This window comes from Buceros rhinoceros, unplaced genomic scaffold (assembly GCF_000710305.1).
Source record: "Buceros rhinoceros silvestris isolate BGI_N320 unplaced genomic scaffold, ASM71030v1 scaffold2896, whole genome shotgun sequence".
In the NCBI taxonomy this organism is placed as follows: Eukaryota; Metazoa; Chordata; class Aves; order Bucerotiformes; family Bucerotidae; genus Buceros; species Buceros rhinoceros.
In genome coordinates, this window is record NW_010416728.1 from 17,007 (window position 1) to 35,580 (window position 18,574).

Sequence of the window (18,574 nt, forward strand, 5' to 3'; positions counted from 1 at the left end):
GAACGAAACCCTCTCTGTTCCTTGCCTTTGCTTCTGGCCCCGAGTCAGCCAGCAGCTGGAGCACATGCCTCTCTATCTGTCCCTCTTTGGAAGAAGTTAAAATGGTTTCCAGCCCCACTGCAGGAGATGCAGGAGCAACAGACGCTTTCCCGGTACAAAAGACAGGCAAAGGCTCATTTCTGAGCTGGTTTCTGTCCAGGGATGGATGGTGCCAGCAAGCGAGTAATAGCCACAGTGCCCAGAGATACCCACCCACCCCAGGGCTTCCCGGAGATGCTGATGCAGCCTTGCAAAACATCCCTCCACACACGCACGCTGACCCCTGGGCAAGCCGTGGCGTCTGGGAAACGTTATCCCAAAGCTCTCCCGAGTGCCGGAGGACCCTAGACTCCCCGGAGAAGGACTCATAGCTCTTCATGGCTTGTAGCAGGAACAGCCGCAGGGACACAAGCCCAGCTCATGTCGGGAAGTGCCACAGGCTCCTTTGGGAGTACCCCAGTTCTCCCAGCATCTCCTGCAAGCCTTTTGGGTCTCTGCCCTCGACAGCACCCCTTCATCCCTGTTAGCCACGTTGAGGGCATCACTAGCCCTCCTCCCTCATTTGGGTGCTGGAGTCGGAGGATGTTTAGGACCCAGGCTGTGCAGCTCCTCCCTTTCAGGTCTCTCCAGGGTTATTGCTTGGTGGGAGGTAGGTTCAGGGCTTGGTGGTATGAATGAAAGAGAGAGAGGAAATCTGGACTGAAAAGCTCAAACTGGAATAGCTCGCCTGTCTCCAGGCAACAAGCCTGACGCAACCACTGGAAAAAAAAAAAGGTCCCTTAAATAAAAAAACCCCACACTCAGAGATTTCTGAAGCGAGACAGAGAGGAGGATGAGACAGTCTCCTGAAGGCACTGGTGACACTGCTCTGCAAATATCAAGTTGGAGACCTGCAGCAGAAAGAGGGAGCCAAGATGTCCGCGCAATCTTCCCTCTGACTTGGTCCCTGGTAAGTTTGTCGCTCGCGCTGGCACAGCCACCCTGGGGACACCCCGCTGCACCCCGGACAGGAGCTGAGAGATACCCAGTGCTAGAGGGGACCCCCTGGCTTTTCCAGCCCTGAGGAAAGAGGTAGCAACAAGGACCAGGGTCCTGGGGAGCATCAGGGCAGGGCAATGGGGACCTCCTGCACCATGAAGTTCAGCACTGGGGTCTGGCGTGCTGGCTACGATGTGGTGGGGCTGGGCGCTTGCATTGTGTGTCCCCCAACCACGATCTCCTGCCTTGCCAAAATCCCCTGGAGATGGCCAGCACGGTGGCTCCCTAATGATTAGGATGGGCTGGAAATCAGGGCAGGGTTTGAATCCCCCCCTTTACAATGAGGCTCGTGGATTTTGCTCTCAGCTGGGAGCTGTGTGGGAGCGCTCACCACCTTCGGGGAGATTATTCTGCAATGGATGAGGTGTAACAGGGAAGAGTCTGGCCAGGATTCGGGACAATCACCTGTTGCTCCCTCTGCCCCTTCCTTGAGATCTGTAAGAACCCTGGGAAGGTTTGTCAGCCTGTGCAGCGCAGACATAATGGGATGAAGTGTGGTGGCCTCGCAGGGCGTAGCTACCTTTGATTTTTAAAGCAGGCACTGCGTGCTGAGCAGAGCAGGTTTTCACCTGCTCAGCTCTGGCCCTTCCAGCTCACGTTAACATTGAGGGGGGAAAAAAAAACACCCAGAACTTCTTCAGAGCCGTTTATAACAGCTTGGGGCTAATTGCTAAAATAATACCATCAGCCCACACCCCTCCCAGCCCAAACCCTTTTGCAAGCCCAGCCAGCACGTCCTGGTGCTCTGCAAACTGCTGCTCCCACACCATCACATCGTCCAGCCTGCAGCCCCTCCAGCCCACACAGACACCTCTGCCCCACCAGTGCAGGGCTAAGGAGACCCCTCCCTGTTTTCCTGTGATGCTCCCTGTGTTATTCAGCACTGCTCTGCCCTTTGGGGCTTTCCTACATCAGGGAGCTCAGTGGAGGGGGGTTAAAATGGGTGAAAATCCAGTGCCTTGTTTCCAGCATGGAGCCATGTCCAGCTGTTTGCCTTGGCTTTGTCTGCTCATCCCCCGGATACCATGGACTTTTCAGGGGGAACAAGCCTCGTTTGGCTGCTGTGGGTTTTTTTTTTTCTGCCAGCCACCATTCCAGCATGCCGAGGTTGTTGCTGATATTTGCATCTCAGGTCTCCTCTGCTTTCGAACACCCATTGCAGGGGAACCTTTTCATGGGGGGGATCTGTACAACATAATAAAACAGATCGGGAGGAATCCAGCTTCTCCCGGGCTCTGGGCTTGCAGTAGCTCTGCAGTCATTCGGCATTTGCAAAATGTAGTAGAGACTCTGCAGGACAAAAAAAATTAATTAATAATCAGCCTCAGAGTAATGAAGCTTTTCTGGAGGAAGGGAGCGGGGGTCTGTTTGCAACCAGCTGGTCTTAAATAATGTTGAATAATAAAGCGCAGCTCAGCACTCGGAGAAGGCAGGTCTGAGCACAGAGGTTGGATGATCATTGCTTGGGCAGCCGCCAAGGCGGGTAATTGGATGGGACAGGGAGTATGTAAAAGGGATTAGGGGATCGCCGTGGGGCTGACCCTGCTCCCCCCAGTCACTTCAACTCGGAGCCTCAAATGGGAGCTGGCCCTACGGCTTTTCTCTGCAAGGGGGAGCTCAGTGCTGGGCAGAACGAAGCCCAGCAAAGCCAGAAAGAGGGGTGGGTTTTTTTTCCTGAAAACACACCCTTCTGCCTTCCATGTTGCATCTAGGGAAAAATAACACCCTGTGCTAGTCTTCTGGGTAGAGAGCATTCCCCAGCCTGACCTGGCTTGTTCCCAGGAAGTCTCAGCCCTTCACATTACCCCGTCTGCTCAGGCACAGGCATCCCTGCCTGTTCCGTCTGCTCTTTCCTTGCTGAAATATGGCTGTGCAGGGAACATAAAGGAAGGAACTGGCTCTCAAGCCATAGGTCATTTGGGGGCATCTCTGGGGACAGGTTAAGCATGCCACCTCCAAGATTAGGTCCCAAAACTGCTAAGACTTCGGGGAAGTGCATGGAGAAGCAACCTTTGCCCATAATCTGTGTCTCCCTTCACTTCTATGGACTTCACTGGAGAATGACGAGGATGGACAGAATGTCTGCACCAAGAGCATGCAAACTTGCCTTTGGTGATGTTTAATCCCTTTCCCTCTATGAGGATCATATCTGGGTTTGGCTGATGTGCTGAGAGCATTTACCCTGTCCAACTTCCCAGTTTGCAAATTCTTCCCTCTCCCTGAAAGACTGATTTGCAGGAACACCAAATATCTGGCAATGCCCATCTTCATGGAGGCTTTCCACACAAGAGCTGGAATTCTGCTGGTCAAGGGGAGTTGGGCTGGTCTGAAAATGGAGCTGCTGGGGTCTATCTGAGGCAGGCGGTAATCTCAGCCCTACTTCCTCACAAGGAACCTCCTTGATTTTGTGCATGGGACGCAGGAGGGGTAAGATGTAGCTAGGCAGGAAGGTAGAAGGTACAGATCTATTTACTGAAAGAGGTTCTGACTCTACTAGTGATGCTGGAGGTCAGCCAGGGAGAAGCACCTTAGGGCAGGGAATGCAAACTGGTCCCCTCTTATGTCTGCACTTCTGCTTTGCTCCTCTTGTCAGGCTGGTGGGTTTTCTGCAGCCCCGCACTGCTCTCCCCTCCTCCCTTCATTGTAGTGTTTAGGGGTCTTTTGGGAGGTCGTTTGGGCAGAAGTGAACGCTCACCCTGCTCCGGGTCATACATGGATGGAAAGCCCCACTTCTTCCCTTTTTCCACCATGTATCTGAGAATGCCATGTCCACATCCAAAGGCCTGAAGCAGCAAGAGTGGCTGCTTCCCTGCTGCTGACCTTATCCAAGCTGTCTAGGAGGTCTTCTGGTGGTTTGTTCATGGTAGTGAATGGACAGGAATATCCAGGTACGCTCAGGATCCCACTGAGCTGGGTGCTGAACCTGTACCTCAGCCCACTGTGTGGAGTGGCTCTGTGGCCACCTCTCCAAACCCCTGCAAGGACACTGCAATCTGGATCAACCCAGGGACAGAAACTTGGTCTCCTCCCTGGGCTTTATCATGTATTACGCTGGAAGTCAGGTCAGGGTGTCTGTGAAGGGACACACCAACGTGGGCATCCCTGAAAGAAGACCTGAAGGTAGAGACACCAGACATGGACCTGTGCCCATGTTGGTGATGTCCAGCTTGGTCATTTCAGTGTCATCATCTTGCTTCTGGAAGAAGGGACAAGTTCACAGCTCACGATGTGGCCAGGAGGTCTCCATGGGCACTATGTCCAGTGGGCACCAACTGAGGGCTCTGCCATGATCCCTTCACCCTTGCATGGGTGGATCCCCTTCCATCCTGCCCCAACCATTCTGAGCAGGCAGAGAGCATCTGTTTGTGGCCTTTGCCCTGGAGGGAGTCCTGGCTTCAGGACTGGGCTGATCTTCAGGCTGCAAGAGTCTTCTTTTGGGGAAAGGGAGGCTGAAGGTCACTTTGGGACAGGCAAGAAAGGTGTTTTGGAACCTGATCAGTTTTTTGCAGAAGCAGGTTTCAGGTGCTACAGGAAGGGCTTGGGTGGCTAAATGCTGGATAATATTACCCAGGGAGATAGGATCTCTGTGTTGGTGGGACAGCTGGGGGAGTGATTTGCCCTACATCTCTGGGGGACCCTTGTGCATAGCAGCACGCAGGGTGAGGAAGAGCCCAAGCTCACCAAAGCCCACCACAGCACAACATCTCCCCTCCCGAGCGAGGCTATTGTGGCAAGGGCCTCCCTGTAGAGGAACCACCAGCTCCAGGGACCGGCAGTGTTGACCCAGACAGGTGTTTCCTTCCCTCTCCCACTGCCCAGTGCCTCGGGGTCTCCGTTGCCGGGAGGATGCTGGGGAGCCTCCATCCTCCACCGCCACCGTGCAGCAGCAGCTGAAGTCCTCCTTACTCCATTGCTATGGCAACCCCCTTGCACAGGCATCTCCTCTTTGCTGCCCCTCTGCCATTTGATGCCAGTGCATTCTTGTGTTTTTATCGACAATTACCTGGCATGTGCAGCCTTTCGTAGTGGGAACTGCACTTTCCTGTGCTGCTGTGCCATGTTAAGAGGTACTCCAAGATCTTTACTGCCAACCTGCTACAGACCTCCGGGGTGGGGGGGCGGGGAGGAGGGGGCCGGCAGTCAGCCATCCCCACCCCATCTCTATCTTCTTGTTGTGCTGAGAAGGAAAGAAATCACAGCTCTCCCTGCACAGGGTATGCACACCAGGCACCATCTCCCCACCTCTCCCTCCACCTTGGCGTTTCTTCTGCCTTCTGTTTCAGGCTCAGGGTCCTTCCTCCTCATCCACTGGGAACTGCAGATCTTGATGGTGCTGCTTGTTTGCAGGTGCATTTTACTCTTGTAGGATCAAGGAATGTCTGCACTGGTGACACGTATGCAAACTCTTGGAGCAAATGTCTTGCAACAGTCAGGGGAGCCACATCCCAAACTCGGTGGATCATAGAGGGTTTCCCTGCACCCATTACAGTGAGAGCACAGGCACTCAGGTGAGATGGAGAGACCTAAAGATACCAGAGGTGAATGTCTGTACATCTCTGAAGATACTAAGAGCTTTTTTACTGAAGACTCATTACCTTCTGTCTACTCAGTAAGAGGGAAACTGAGGCATAAAAGGGCTGAAGTGCTCTTTGAAGGTCATGACCTCTGAACCGTTACCTCTGCCCTGTTTACCCCATACGAGGAGTGTCACCCACGGGCTATGTGAGTACCTCTTCATCCTGCAAAAGAGCTTCCCTTAGCCTCATACTGAGACTTTAATTTTTCTTCTCAGAGACTAGACGAGCAGATTAATACAGACTCTTAAAACCACTGCTGCGCCTCTGCAATAAAAAAAGGTATTACAGTAAGCTGAAGTCCACCAGGAATAGTGAAGGGAGAATTATTTGCTCCCCACACCTCTGTCTTGGCTGATTGTTTTATTTATTCTACTTTTCCCCTCCCATTTCCCTCCTGAGTGTTTCTCCCTTCTCCTTTTTCTTTCTTCTCCTACCAAAGCACCATGTGCCCCTATTCACAGTCCTGAATTTAACAGGCTGTGCCTGTGCTGCCCTGGCCCTGCACACACCAACCACTGCTGCTTCCTGAATGACTCGAGTTCAAAGCTGACCAGGGCACAGCGAGCTGATGGGGGAAGTGCAGACCTATAAATCTTCTCAGGCATGTAAAGATCCTGCAGGGTAAAGACTGTTCTTAGCACCATTTTGTGCTGTCTCCCTCTTGACCATGAACAGCATCTGAATTATTGTTGTCCATCATCAGAGATTATAAAGTGAAGCTTTTCTCACACCCCTGTGCTCAACCTCTTGCCTCCTTACCCCATCACACATGATTTTTCAGGGTATGTTCACACGGTTCTCCTGATCCTTGGTTCTAATGCGTGGGCAGGGGTGTCTGAGGGTGTGTAATGGGGACAGGTCTTCTGCCTCTGCATCAGGGTTGGAGGAATGGCTGCAGTGCAGTGTGGCTGCAGATTGTGTCACTGGACCTGGTGTCTTAGAGCACAGGACAGACCACGAGCTTCTCAAGATGTGTCTGGTGTGGGAGAAGGAAGGATTTGCATTACTGACCATGCAACCATGCAAAAGCCAAGCCTTGGGGCATGCCAGCTTGGCGTGGTAGGGCTTCACACCCAGCCCAGTTTGACAGTCCTGTTACTTCTCCATCCTGGTCTTGTGCTTCTGCTAATCCCTTTGCCTGCAGGGTAGGTCAGTTAAGCTGACTTCTCGGACAGAAACCTAACCCAAGAAAGAAATTAACATGGTTTTTTTGTTGTCTCGGTGACCTGATGTGTCCTGTGCCTTCACGATTGGCATGATTCATGCAAAGGAAGGGGGAAATCCCTGAGCAAGGACTCTTAGTGAAGAGGGAGCAGACCCTCACCCCATTTTGGTGCTGAACTCCTCTTACCACTAATTAGGCATGGACTAATTAGGCACAGCATGAACACCCTGATCCTGACAAGTGTGGTAATGAAGACAAACCAAGGGTTAATCACTTAAACTCCCTTGCGAAGGAGTAGGGGTAAGTTGAGCCTGGGGCAGGGAGACTGGGAGACATCTGTTGATTTGAGCCAGAGGGCAGGTTTGTTCCTGGGAACTCTGTGGCTCTCAGGCAGTAAACCGGTTTGTATTACAGCCTCGCACAAGGATGATTTTCACACGCTTACCGCTTTCAGATCTCTCTTTCTACAGAGGGTCTTTGACCCAAGTCCAAGGTATTGATAGGAAATTAGAGGTGTTCTTTTTTGAGTTTGGGCAGGCTGGGGAACAGATGTGCCTATTTAGGGGGTGTCCGTGTGGAAAGAATGAGAGGTTTTGTGTTGCACCTGGAAGGAGGTGAAGGATGGGTTGGATCGGTGCTGCTTTCAGGGCAGAAAAATCAAATCCCTCCACAGCTGCTGGGAAGCAGTGACTGGGAGGGGGAGACGGCAGCAAGGTCGTGGCAAAGGGGATGCTCCAAGCTGCTGTCCTGTTTTCATGGTCCATCACTGTAAATGCTTGCTGAGCTGTACCCAGAGCTCAAATAGCCACAGCCTTTTCCACCCTGGGGATTTTATACAAGGCACATGACAGTAGAGTTTGTGGGGGCTCTGCTTCATAGCTGTGACATCCAGAAAAGTCAGACTTACAGTGAAAAAATACCTTTGTTAGGGTTTACCAAACCTGGTAGCCCAGTGCAGAGCTGCAGCAGACTCTTGGGCTGCTGGTTCTGGCCACCCCTAGCAACGTCCGTCTCAGTGAACAGAAAAAAAGCTTGGAGGTGAGGTCTTTAAAGTCATTTGGTGTTTTCCTTTATTGATTTTGGTAGGCTGGAGCTGGAAATTCATCGACATGCCCTCATCTCCGAGGAACATCCGTGCAAGAGCTGGTCCAGGACCTGACCCTCTGACAGGGCAGCCCTCTGCTTTCCCCTCCATATTATCTATTTTTCAACAGAAGGAAAATTGCCCCTGCTCCAGGCATGAGAGCTGTTGGCTTCAACCTGATATAGTATCTGTGTTTGCTCCCGCTCACCGTAAAACTCACATTAACATAAATAGGAGCAGGAAGGAGACCGCAACATGACTAATTCTCCTCCCCCAGACTGTCTGTGTGTATATTATCAACTCCTCGTTCAGCTCGTGTGCCTGCACACAATCGTGGGATAAATCTTGCTCTCTGTTGGTGTTTATTTTAAATTGAATCTTCTTACTGAGAAGGTTTGAGAGGCATAATTATGGTCTGGATTTCAGAGTTATACACGTCTTTGTGGGCACAAACAGCAGGGAAAGGAATGGCTGAGTAACTCATACTGAGTTTAGTGCATCCAGCTAGAAAGCTGCTGATGTCCTGGCTAGTCTTTCTGTGCATGCTACCAGGCAGTCAAAAAGTATTTTGTTTTGTGTTTGATGCCTAGATGAGAGCTCTGGATCTATTCCTGGCTCTGCCATAGACCAGCATACGACCTTGAGAAAGTCTCTTATCTGATCCTATCAGCAAACGAACACAGAAACTGCCTGAGCTTAACTCTTGAGTAGTTGTTTGAGTCCCTCCAGGTCCCACAGTTTGGTAGACCAGCTTTGGGCACAGCTTCCCTGAGTCCACACGTGGTGGCAGGAGGAGAAGCTGGGAGGAAGCTCCTGGTTTCTCTATGCTAGTCCTCCACCAGAGTTTTCAAGGGGACCATCATTCCCCGTGGGCAGACTGGATGTGGCCTGTGAAAGAAAATGCAAGTCCAAGTCTCCTTAAGCACAGGCATCTGAACTCAAGCCATGATAGCACCACAGCTAATCCCACACTCGGCCAGGGACCATGATCCTGCCCTGAACCTGCTGGACGAGAAGGAGCTGAATCTTATGGCTGCAGATTGGCTTCTTCAGCAAACCTAGACCTAAACACAAAACTGTAAAACCTGGAGCAGCAAGGGAGGGGGTGGGGGTTGGGAGGAGCATGGATGACACAATGTTTCCCAGCTCTTCTCTTGGCTCAAACTCTTAGGAGAAGTTTGGGTTGTCTTACTTCACCTAGTCCAAGAAGAAAGATGTAGGCTTTCCCACCAGCAAATGAGTAAAGCAGCACACATAGAGCCCCAGCAACAGCCACTGCTGTCTCCAGAGGACATTGGGTTGTGTGATAAGGCTCCAGAGGGGACTGTGAACATGCCCTGGCCTTCTTGGCAAGCCTTTCGTGGTCCCTTGAGTTGAGACTAGGGATGTAGGTAACCAGAGCCTCCCTAAAAGCTGGAGCCTGTCTGTTTCTGCCCCAAAAGTAGTCAGATAGCTGAAGTGAGCTAACACTCCCCAGGAGCACCTTGGCACTGTGCCTCTCCCAAAGCCCTTGCTTCTTCCTCTGCAGCAAGATCAGTCTTACCCTTCTCACTCCCTTTTCCTTCTCAAACTGGAAACCAACCCTCTGTTTTTCTTCTAGGTGTTCATCCAAGGCTGGTACAGTGATTGAGCAGGAGCAACCACCACCACCGTGGCTGTCATTCGAGTGGCTGTGTTTGTCATGCTGCAGGAGCTGCTCCAGCCCTGAGGGTTTCCCACCTCCATCCCCAGCCTTTTGCAGCACACCCTTATGCTGTTTGACTCCCAGAGAGGATGTCTCTACCCAAAATCCAAAGAGAAGAGGCTCTAGACAATGCAGATACCAGCTCTGGAGGTGCTGCTCCTCCTGATGACCACCTGAGGAGCCTCAAGGCGTTGACAGAGAAGCTGAGACTGGAGACCAGGCGCCCGTCCTACTTGGAGTGGAAGGCAAAGTTGGAGGAGCAGGCATGGAAGAGCACTCAGCCAGCAGGAGAGGAGGAGGCAACTGAGGCCAAAAAGGCAATGGGGGAGACTGTCCCCTTGAGGAAGGTGCAGCTGCATCTCAATGGGAACCCTGCCCAGGACAAGGTGACTCTTACCTCAGGGAGAATAGGTGGCTTTGAGAGCATTGACGAAGCTTTGACGTGGCTCAGGAAGGAACTGGTAAGTGGTTTCCTGTCCCTGTTAACAAGTTTTTTCAAGAGGGTTTAAAAAAAAAAAATGAGGAAACAAGTGACTCCTTGTTCCTACCTGCCTTCAGCCCCAAGTGAAAATGCAACAGTCAGTCACTGCTTTTTCTGTGGCTGGTGGGAGCAGGAGCAGCTCAGGGAAGGGAAAAGGCAAATGTCAGAGCACTCATACCCTCAGAGAAGGAGCTGGGTCCATCTCAACATCTCTGCTGACATCCAGCATGCTGGGGAAATATGGCAGCTTGTGGTTGCTTCCCTGCTTCTCTGTTTCTCAGCACTCCAAAGAATACAGCAGGTATGAACACACCATGAAGACGTGGGTGCTGCTGTAGCAATGGCCTATCTCTCATGGGGATCAGGAAAGGATGCTTCGTCAGGGCTGAGGGAAGAATGCATGACTAGATCCGTCCTCTGGACCTGCCCTTGCAGCTTGTGGCTGTTGGTGGTTTCTGAACTCCCTCAGCAGAAGGCTGTTTGCTGACCACTGCATTTAACAGTCATTAGTGCATCTAACCTCCAAGTGTTGGCCTAATTCCCCCTTTTTCCTTGCTTTTTATTTTAACTCTTAACTCTCTGTAAGGTCTTCTGATAACCTGCTTCCCCCAAGCCATTTCTGCACAGTGAGACCAACTGCTTCCTTTTGTTTCAAACTGTGGTGGAAACCCCTTGTTCTGACCATGGAATATCTAATGAATAAGATTCCTTTTTCTGCAGTATGCGTGATGCCAGAACCGTATCTCAGACCCCTCCTCATCCAGCCCTTACGAGGGGGCTCCTGATTCATTAGAAGCCGGTTCACGTTTCAGTCATCCTCCCACCCCGACCTTGGGTCCTGTCTTACATGTGTGTTTATTTCTGGTAGTTAGAATCTGGTAGTTTCGCAGAGGGAAGACAAAAACGCTACACCTATGTTAGGAAAATGCACAGAGCCAGGGAATGGGTGCTGGAAGCTCGTCTTTTACACCTCATGTTCCTATCACAGTCTTTGGCACAAATTTGGCCTGGCCCAACTAGTGCTGATCCAAGCAGCTCCCAACCCAGCTCAGGAGTCAGTACAACCTGGGGAGAATTCCCAGGAGAAAGCATAGTTGCAGCACATCTTTTCTGGAGGCCACAGGGCGTCGATAGGATGGACATGACTGGACCAGGGCAGCTGGTTTCAGGGCTGGAGAATGGGCCCCAGTGCTCTTCACAGGTGTAAGAGCAAGCAAACACCGAGACCACACTTCCCAGTGATCCTTCCCTTCTCCTCACTGGAATGACAAATCTTTATCACTTGGCTCACATGACTGGAAACAAATCATGTCACATGGCTTTGTTTCTGTTCCTAATTGGAAAATTGCCTGCGCAAATGCTTTTTTTTTTTTTATAAGCACTGAAAGCCTTTGAGGAAAACTTCTTGTGCACAACAGCAAATAAAAGTTTTTACAAATTCTCTGCAACTTTTGCTTCAGATAATATTTATTTGTCAACTTCTTGTTGCTCTTGGGCTGTATTTGCCCAGCTCAAGTGATCTCTAGAGAAGTTATTTTCAGAGGGGATTCCAGATGTCACAGATTCAGTGGTTGAGCTGTTTCTCAGGACCATGGCTTTCAGAAGGCGGGAATCCAGTACTATTAGGAAGAGTTTTGGACTGACCTCATAAAATCACTCAGCAGTCTGGAGAACCTCAGCTCCAGAGCCGAGACCTGAATCTGGGTCTGTGCTTGTATCTGTGATTCAATCTTAAATTCACAGTGCACTTGATGTAAAACCCACATCTCAGGATGTCCAAAGACATTAAGAAGCAGATTTTCCTTCTCAGAGCCATGGATTTTAAAAGATTTTGTTTGTTCTTTAGATTTCTGCCCATGATGGAAGTATAAATTGTCTCAGAGTCTGATTCTACCCTTTAGACTGGGGTGTGGTATATAAAACACCATCTGATTTAAACTAAATGTTTAAATTAAAGAAGAAAAAGGGCAAAGCAAACCCTAGCAGCTCCTCATCTTCTATTTTCTTGCCTCTTAATTACACCAGTCTTTGCTGGATCTGGACGTGACTCATGTAATTTAGAACAATTTCCCCAAAAGAGAGAGCAGCTATTTGACTGACCACAGAGCCAAACAGCTACGCTGGAGGAACTATTGTTGGGTAAGAGCTGCCAGGGAAGAGCGAGAACACAGGGAGGCCATCACACGATGCTGGGAGGCTGGAACAAAAAGATGCATTTCACATTACATTTTGAGGGTGAAATCCAGTTTCTTTTCAAATAAGTGAACAAGCTTCCACACATCTCAACACAACCAGGATTTTTCCTCATTTATCCCCATGTTGTGGCAGTAAAGCCACAGGAAGCCAGGAAGGCTTCACAGCAAGATATGGGTACATCTAAGTTTATAAACCACAGCCAGAAAGGGCAGCACCCCTCAGGCAGCACCCTGCTTGGGGCAGCCGGGCAGGACACCAGCACACCACACCTTGGGTAAGGTCACCCTAGGTGGACGATCAACCCTTCTGGTACGAGACCATAGACCTGGGAGCAGCACGCGACCCAGCCTTGCCCCAAGCGAGAGTTGAGTATCCCCGACAGCTTTCTGAAGATCATGTCTAAATGACCGAAGATTCGTAAGTGGGGTGAAATTTGCCTCCACCACACTGTCCTCTGCTGCAGGGTGAATTCCCTCCCACTCTACAGAGTTCTTCATGAGAATTCAGTTTAGGGTATGCAGGATTCAGATATCCAATGAAAGGGCAAAAGCTGGTGAATGTGGTGATTTCTAGCCAGAAAAGAGGTACACCAGCCCGTGTCCTTACTGAATGAAATGCAACAACACCGGGCATGCAGCTCCAGCACCCACATGGTGTAACCCTCCTCCCAAGCTGGTTAGGCTGGGTTATTTCATAGCACAGCCCCAGCATGGTCTTGGCTTGTACCAGACAGCACCTTGCCAAACGGTTGGAGCTTCAGGAGTTTACACGTGATGGGGACTGTTCCCAACAGGCAATATGTACGGGACCACCCAGTTTTGGAATTAATTCTATCCCAGCCAAAACTAGTAGAGGCACCTAAGTGAAATTAGTACTATGTGTATGCTCAAACTTCCTCTAGACCATGGTGCTACCGAATAGGCCACGGCATGGGTTAGTTGCCTGATGAATTGATAGTTCAGGTACGCCCAACTTCAAAATTAAAGTTACCTGTAAGATCTGAAGCATCACTTCCAGTTCACACAAAAAGAGTCTGCTCTGGTTCAGCTTCAGCTGGGTTCAGGCTCCTCACGTTCAGAAGTGAAGCAAAGGACAAACCCAAGGTCTTACCGTGCATCTGCTGTTGTTGGTCTTTCACCTGGCCTGACCCATCCCAGGACCCGATTCTGCACATCAAGTCCTGGCCCTGGTTTATAGGACTGGCATATGCCTACTGAGTTCCAGCCAGCCACGTCAGCTGGGACCTGCTGAGAATCTGGCCCCAAGAAGCTGATTTATTCAGACGTGCAAACTCCTGCTCTTGTTTTTGTGCTGAGAGGCTCTGTGTAGGTGTAAGAGCAAATTGCAGCTCTCAGCATGTGCTAATGGGCCCCAGGGCTCGAGCGCTTCCCTCCCCAACTCCTCCTGCCTCTTCCTTGTCCTCCCGTTCGACTTTGTGCTGTCAAGTGTGGCTGCTCTTCATCAGTGCTGAAAGTAAAGCCATCAACAACCACAGTATGCTGACAGACCTGAGGATCAGAGTGATCACACTGTATTTTCCTCCTTATTTTTGAAATTTGTCAGGTTTTACAAGTTCTAAAACTAAGCCCTCAAAGTCCTCTTCCTCCTGAATGTGGTTAAAGCACAAAACTCCGCTATGAACCGAAAGAGCTTAGGACAGTTCTGACTTTGCCCCAGTAGGAAAATACTCTTTCCATCTCAAATTAGCCGACATTCAGCACTGAAATCCGCAGTGTCTGAGGCAGAATGAAGGAAAGACTCTTGAAAAGGAACATAAATGTCTGATGCGCTCTCCTGGGAAATCATAAAACACTTTTGTCCTGTTGGTCAGACATGTGTTACTAAACGTTAAGCGCTATTATCTCCATTTGGGATACTGATATTGGTTGAACAAATACTTAACTGAACTTAAACAATGATTAGGCACCAAAACAGTGTTGTCATGAGCCTCGTTGCAGATTGCTCTGAGGTTGTTGGGAGGTTGAGACGAGGAGAAAAAGTCTAGAGCATGGATGTGGTGATGGCGACTGTCCTGCGTTGGGAGTCCTCTGCTACGTAGCAGATCCAGGAAGGATTTGTCTGTACTTGCATTTAGGCACAGGCACAGGCACCAAGGCGTAGTCATGCCCACTGTTAAATTGCTAGAGCTGGGGCACGGTTTAGGAGCTATCACAAAACAGGACCATGCCCCAGGACAGTCTGGGTGCAGCCACCCTGTTTTGGAGAGAGAAGGAGTTTCAAAGGGTGGTTGTGGATTTATGCACATAGCATAAATGTAACTGCAGCTCTGGGAAACGATGTCCTCTTCTCCTGTGTAAGCCCACTGAGACGGCTCTTCGTTCGCCTCACACAGATGCTAAGCGGCCAGGCTTTTTGCTTTTTCTCTGGCAGTGATCTTTGTCCTGGGTACACCATTCCCAATCCTGAATGCGCTTTATCACCCCTTAATTTAGCAAAAACCAGCGGTAACTACCTCCTGTAGCAAAGGTAATAATGAAGATCCGTTCTGAGGGAGTCAATACAGATTAAACACTGAAGAAAGGTGAGATTTGGGACTCACGTCAGGTTCTGCATGTGTCAGCTGGCAGAAGTATCCAGAACTTTGGGGGTGTGTAACTCCCAGGCACTGCAGAAGGAGATTAGATAGCTCATTTGGGGCTGTGGGTTTCACCACAATGGCATGAGCATCTAAAATTAGCCATGGCAGGGTGCCATCTGAGCACCTTTGAAGATGAAGCCTCAAACGAAAACACAGACTTAACTGACTTCTCTGAAGTGTTTCTCTGTGTTTGAACCCAAGTGGCTGTGCTCAGTGAGGTGAGCACCAGCTTAGCTTTAGGTTTCTTTTGATCTTCTGGAAACAAAAAAGACTAGACCCACAGGAGCAGCCTCTTCTCCACAGATCATCACCCTGAGCTTCACGAGCCACAGACTGGGATTCTGTCCATGGGACATTTCTCCTCTGGGAAGAGGTCCCAAGGAGCTCCACATCTCCATGTCAGGAGGTGCTCTCTGCTGATACATGTGCCCTAGCAATATGGGGAGAAGATGCACCACTGGCAATAAGAACATTACTGGTGTTCCCTTCTGTGACCATATGATTAAGGCAAACTTGAAGACAGGTCTGGGCTACACCTTGGGCTGCTTCTACCTATTTGGGCTAAGCCACCTAGACAGGACAGCAGGCGAGGATGCATCCAAATCTTTCTCACCCTCCTCCATATTAAACATTCCTGGGAGACTCTGAGGCCAAATCCAAGCAGAAAATCCTTCCCAGGTTTGTAAGACTTTGGGCCTCTGTAGTCCAGCTTTGTGATTCAGCCTAGGAGCTGCAGGAGCAACTCTGCTGAGGAAGAACCCGGGTTTGGTTCCCCCTCCCGCCCAGGGAAGTTCAAACCGGCAGCCTGTCCACTTCAGCAGCGTGCTCCAACCACACAGGAGAAACGCAGCTCTTTGCCTGATGGAGCTGGCGAAGAGCAAGAGGCAGAATGGGTTAAAAAGTGCTTTGTGTGAGTAAGACATACCTAAGGCTTTTCCTGCGTTTGGCCTGTGAGACTTGAAGGAAGCAAAACTCACGGCTTCTGCGGGGTGTTCCCAGTGGGTTTCTCCAGGACATTGCACAGAGCGCGTGAGGTCGTGCTGTCACCCCGTGCAGATGAACTGGTGCACTGAGTTACACTGTGGTGATCGGCCCTGTGGCTGAACTGTGTAAACCGAAACCCCACGGCTTCCCGTGATGTGGGCCCTGTAATCCCATTATTTCTTTCCAGGAAGCTTTGTGGAGCTCTGCTGACCTGACAGTGCTCCTTTTAAAAAGAAATCATTAATCATTTCTAGAGATGGATTGGTCCTCAGCATGGGACGGATTGAATTTTCTAGTACTCGTGAGGAACCTCTGGGAAAGAGAAGGAGAATGAGGGCTTCTGGGCTCAGACCCAACTTTTGCTAATATTCTGAGTGGTTTTGAACAAAGCAAAGTTTGAAAGGACAAGTCCACAGAGGGAAGACAGAGTGTTTATATCTCAAGCAAAGTCTTGATGATGAGCAGGAGGAATGAGAGAGGCCATGCTCTGCAGCACAGCCCACACTTCCTGCCCATGGTGGGGCCTGCTTCCTGCCCAGCCATCACCTCATGGACCTGCCTCCATGGACCTATCACCATGCAAGGCACTTCTGAGCCCTCAAGAAGCTGAGGGGCCTCCCAAGAGGTGCAAGCAGTGACAGCCCTCACACCCTGTCTCCTCGTTTTGCATGGCATCCTTTAGTCCTTTAGCGGCAGGCTTTCACAGAATCACAGAGTCATCTGGTTGGAAGAGACCTTCAAGATCATTGAGTCCAATCATCAAATAACCTTTGTTCCTCACCCATCTCCTCTCTTTCCTGGAGGACAGAAGAAGGCTTTATCCCCCTGGGAAAGCCTTGGCTGATGACAGGTCACCATCGCTTCCCTGTTCAGCCCCAGAACACAGCCAAGCAGAGCTGTGTCTAAGATGGTGTCACAGTGCAGGTGATCAATGTAGACAGGTGGTGGCTTTGCCTCATGCCGCTTTGCCCCATGCCACATTGCCCCCACCCTACAGGCCACGCAGCTGCGGAAAAGGCTGTTTCAACAAACACCAGGGTCAGCAGGTCTGATGGGGGTAAGGAAGGGTGTCTGGAATCTGAGCACATGAAGAAAATACCCTGGAGAGCTTTGTCTACCAGCTTGCATGAAATCAAGGCAGCTTCCTCAAAAGACAGGGAAAGCAAGAACCGGTCTGAAAGTGGAAATCTGGCTTGCAAGAGAAAACCAGCAGTCTCCAACTCATATCCCCTCCACAATGACCTCGTAATTCCTTTTTAAACCCTTTTTGGTGTTGGTTTTTTATTCCACATTCCTCAAAGCATTTAATGAAAGCATTTGTTGACATTTCTTATGTAGCTTGATGAACTGACAAGAAAGAACAACCAAGGGTCACTTCAGTAATGCCCATGATCGTCTTCCTGATAAAACACCAAGTCGCGGCATTCATCATGAAGGGGAAAATATCGACAAAAGTAATCATTTTTCATTGCAACTTACGCGGGGGAAGAAAACTCTGCCAAGTGGCATTACTCTGCTGGGGGTAAAGGCAGATCTGCAGGTAGGTACAGGAAGGTCTGCAAAGATACAGTGGCTTTTTTAAGAAGGTAAATGGCCACAAAGTTGCCGACAATTCGAGAGAGATTTCACGAGAGATTCCCTCTAGATTTGTACAAAGATGACTTAATCCTCTCCAGGCAACTGAGCTGGAGTCCAATTTCTGGCTGAGAGCACCAGGTAAGGTCCTCCAGGGTGCCTCCATGGTGCAGGAGTGAAAAAAGCCTTGCTTGGCTCGGATTAACTTTCATTATACTCATGTCAGCTCTCGGCTTAGGTTCTGAGCACAGCATCCCCACAGCTGTAGAAAACAGCTGGAGCAGACCCAGGCTTCCCTCCAAGCTCTTCAACCTCCTAAGACTAGCAGTGCTGCAACGGGTAATCCTCACATCTTTGGAGGCATTGCCTGGAGGAGGAGGGATTATGCCACAAGCTAGAGCAACCCCAAGGGTGGTCTAGTTCACATCCTTGTTGCCCATGCACCAGGCGTTGGAAAGGTCTCATGTAGAAATACCAGGGCCACCTGCAGAGCCCCCTGAGGGATATTTTCCCTCCCCTTCTGCAGCTTCATGTACAAGTCACCAGACCAGCAATAAATTTACCCCCCACCCCCAGAGCTACATCTGTACTTGTAAACGAAACAGCTCATTTCTTCAGGCCTGGAGGCAAACTGGTACAGTCTGATCACGTCCATGCTGTTAAAATCCAGACAAGATGGCTGTATCCCAAATGCTTACTGAGGATGAATCCCACTGTGTTAACTCCTGAAAAAGGCCCGTGGGGAATTGTTTGGGGCTGTAAGAGCTGGCCTAAGCTCACAGGATGCCAGGACCTTGTTCACAACTGAGTGGAGAAGACTTTGCTGCAATGCACTATGTAATCTGCTGCTATAGATGTAGTCTAGGTCAGTTCTGACCTGGATCAAACCTCAGGGAGGCAAGAAACCAGTGACGGAGATCAAAACAGTGAGGTAAAGGATGGAGTTGGGGTCAGGGCAGCTCCACTGTGCAGATGGAGATGAGCTCGGGGCATCATCCCATGCACTGAGAAGTCAATGAGGACAAGACTGAACCAGGAAGCTTTTAGGAGGAAAAAAAAAACCCTCAAACAAAACAGAATCAGGATCCATGGTGCCAAGGGGCTCCTTACAGTGCCAGTTCACGTCCTGCATGAGGCAACACCAGGGAAAGA

The 18,574-nt window shown here is 50.2% G+C and overlaps 1 protein-coding gene across 1 annotated transcript in view; it reads left to right on the forward strand.

The window, feature by feature from the left end:
* The first annotated feature begins 9,676 nt into the window (after positions 1-9,676).
* The window catches only part of FAM167A (family with sequence similarity 167, member A), a 10,324-nt gene continuing 1,426 nt past the window's right edge, over positions 9,677-18,574 (forward strand). The window contains exon 1 of the mRNA XM_010137898.1: positions 9,677-10,048. Within this exon, the coding sequence (XP_010136200.1) occupies positions 9,677-10,048 (372 nt within the window). The remainder of the gene's footprint in view (positions 10,049-18,574) is intronic.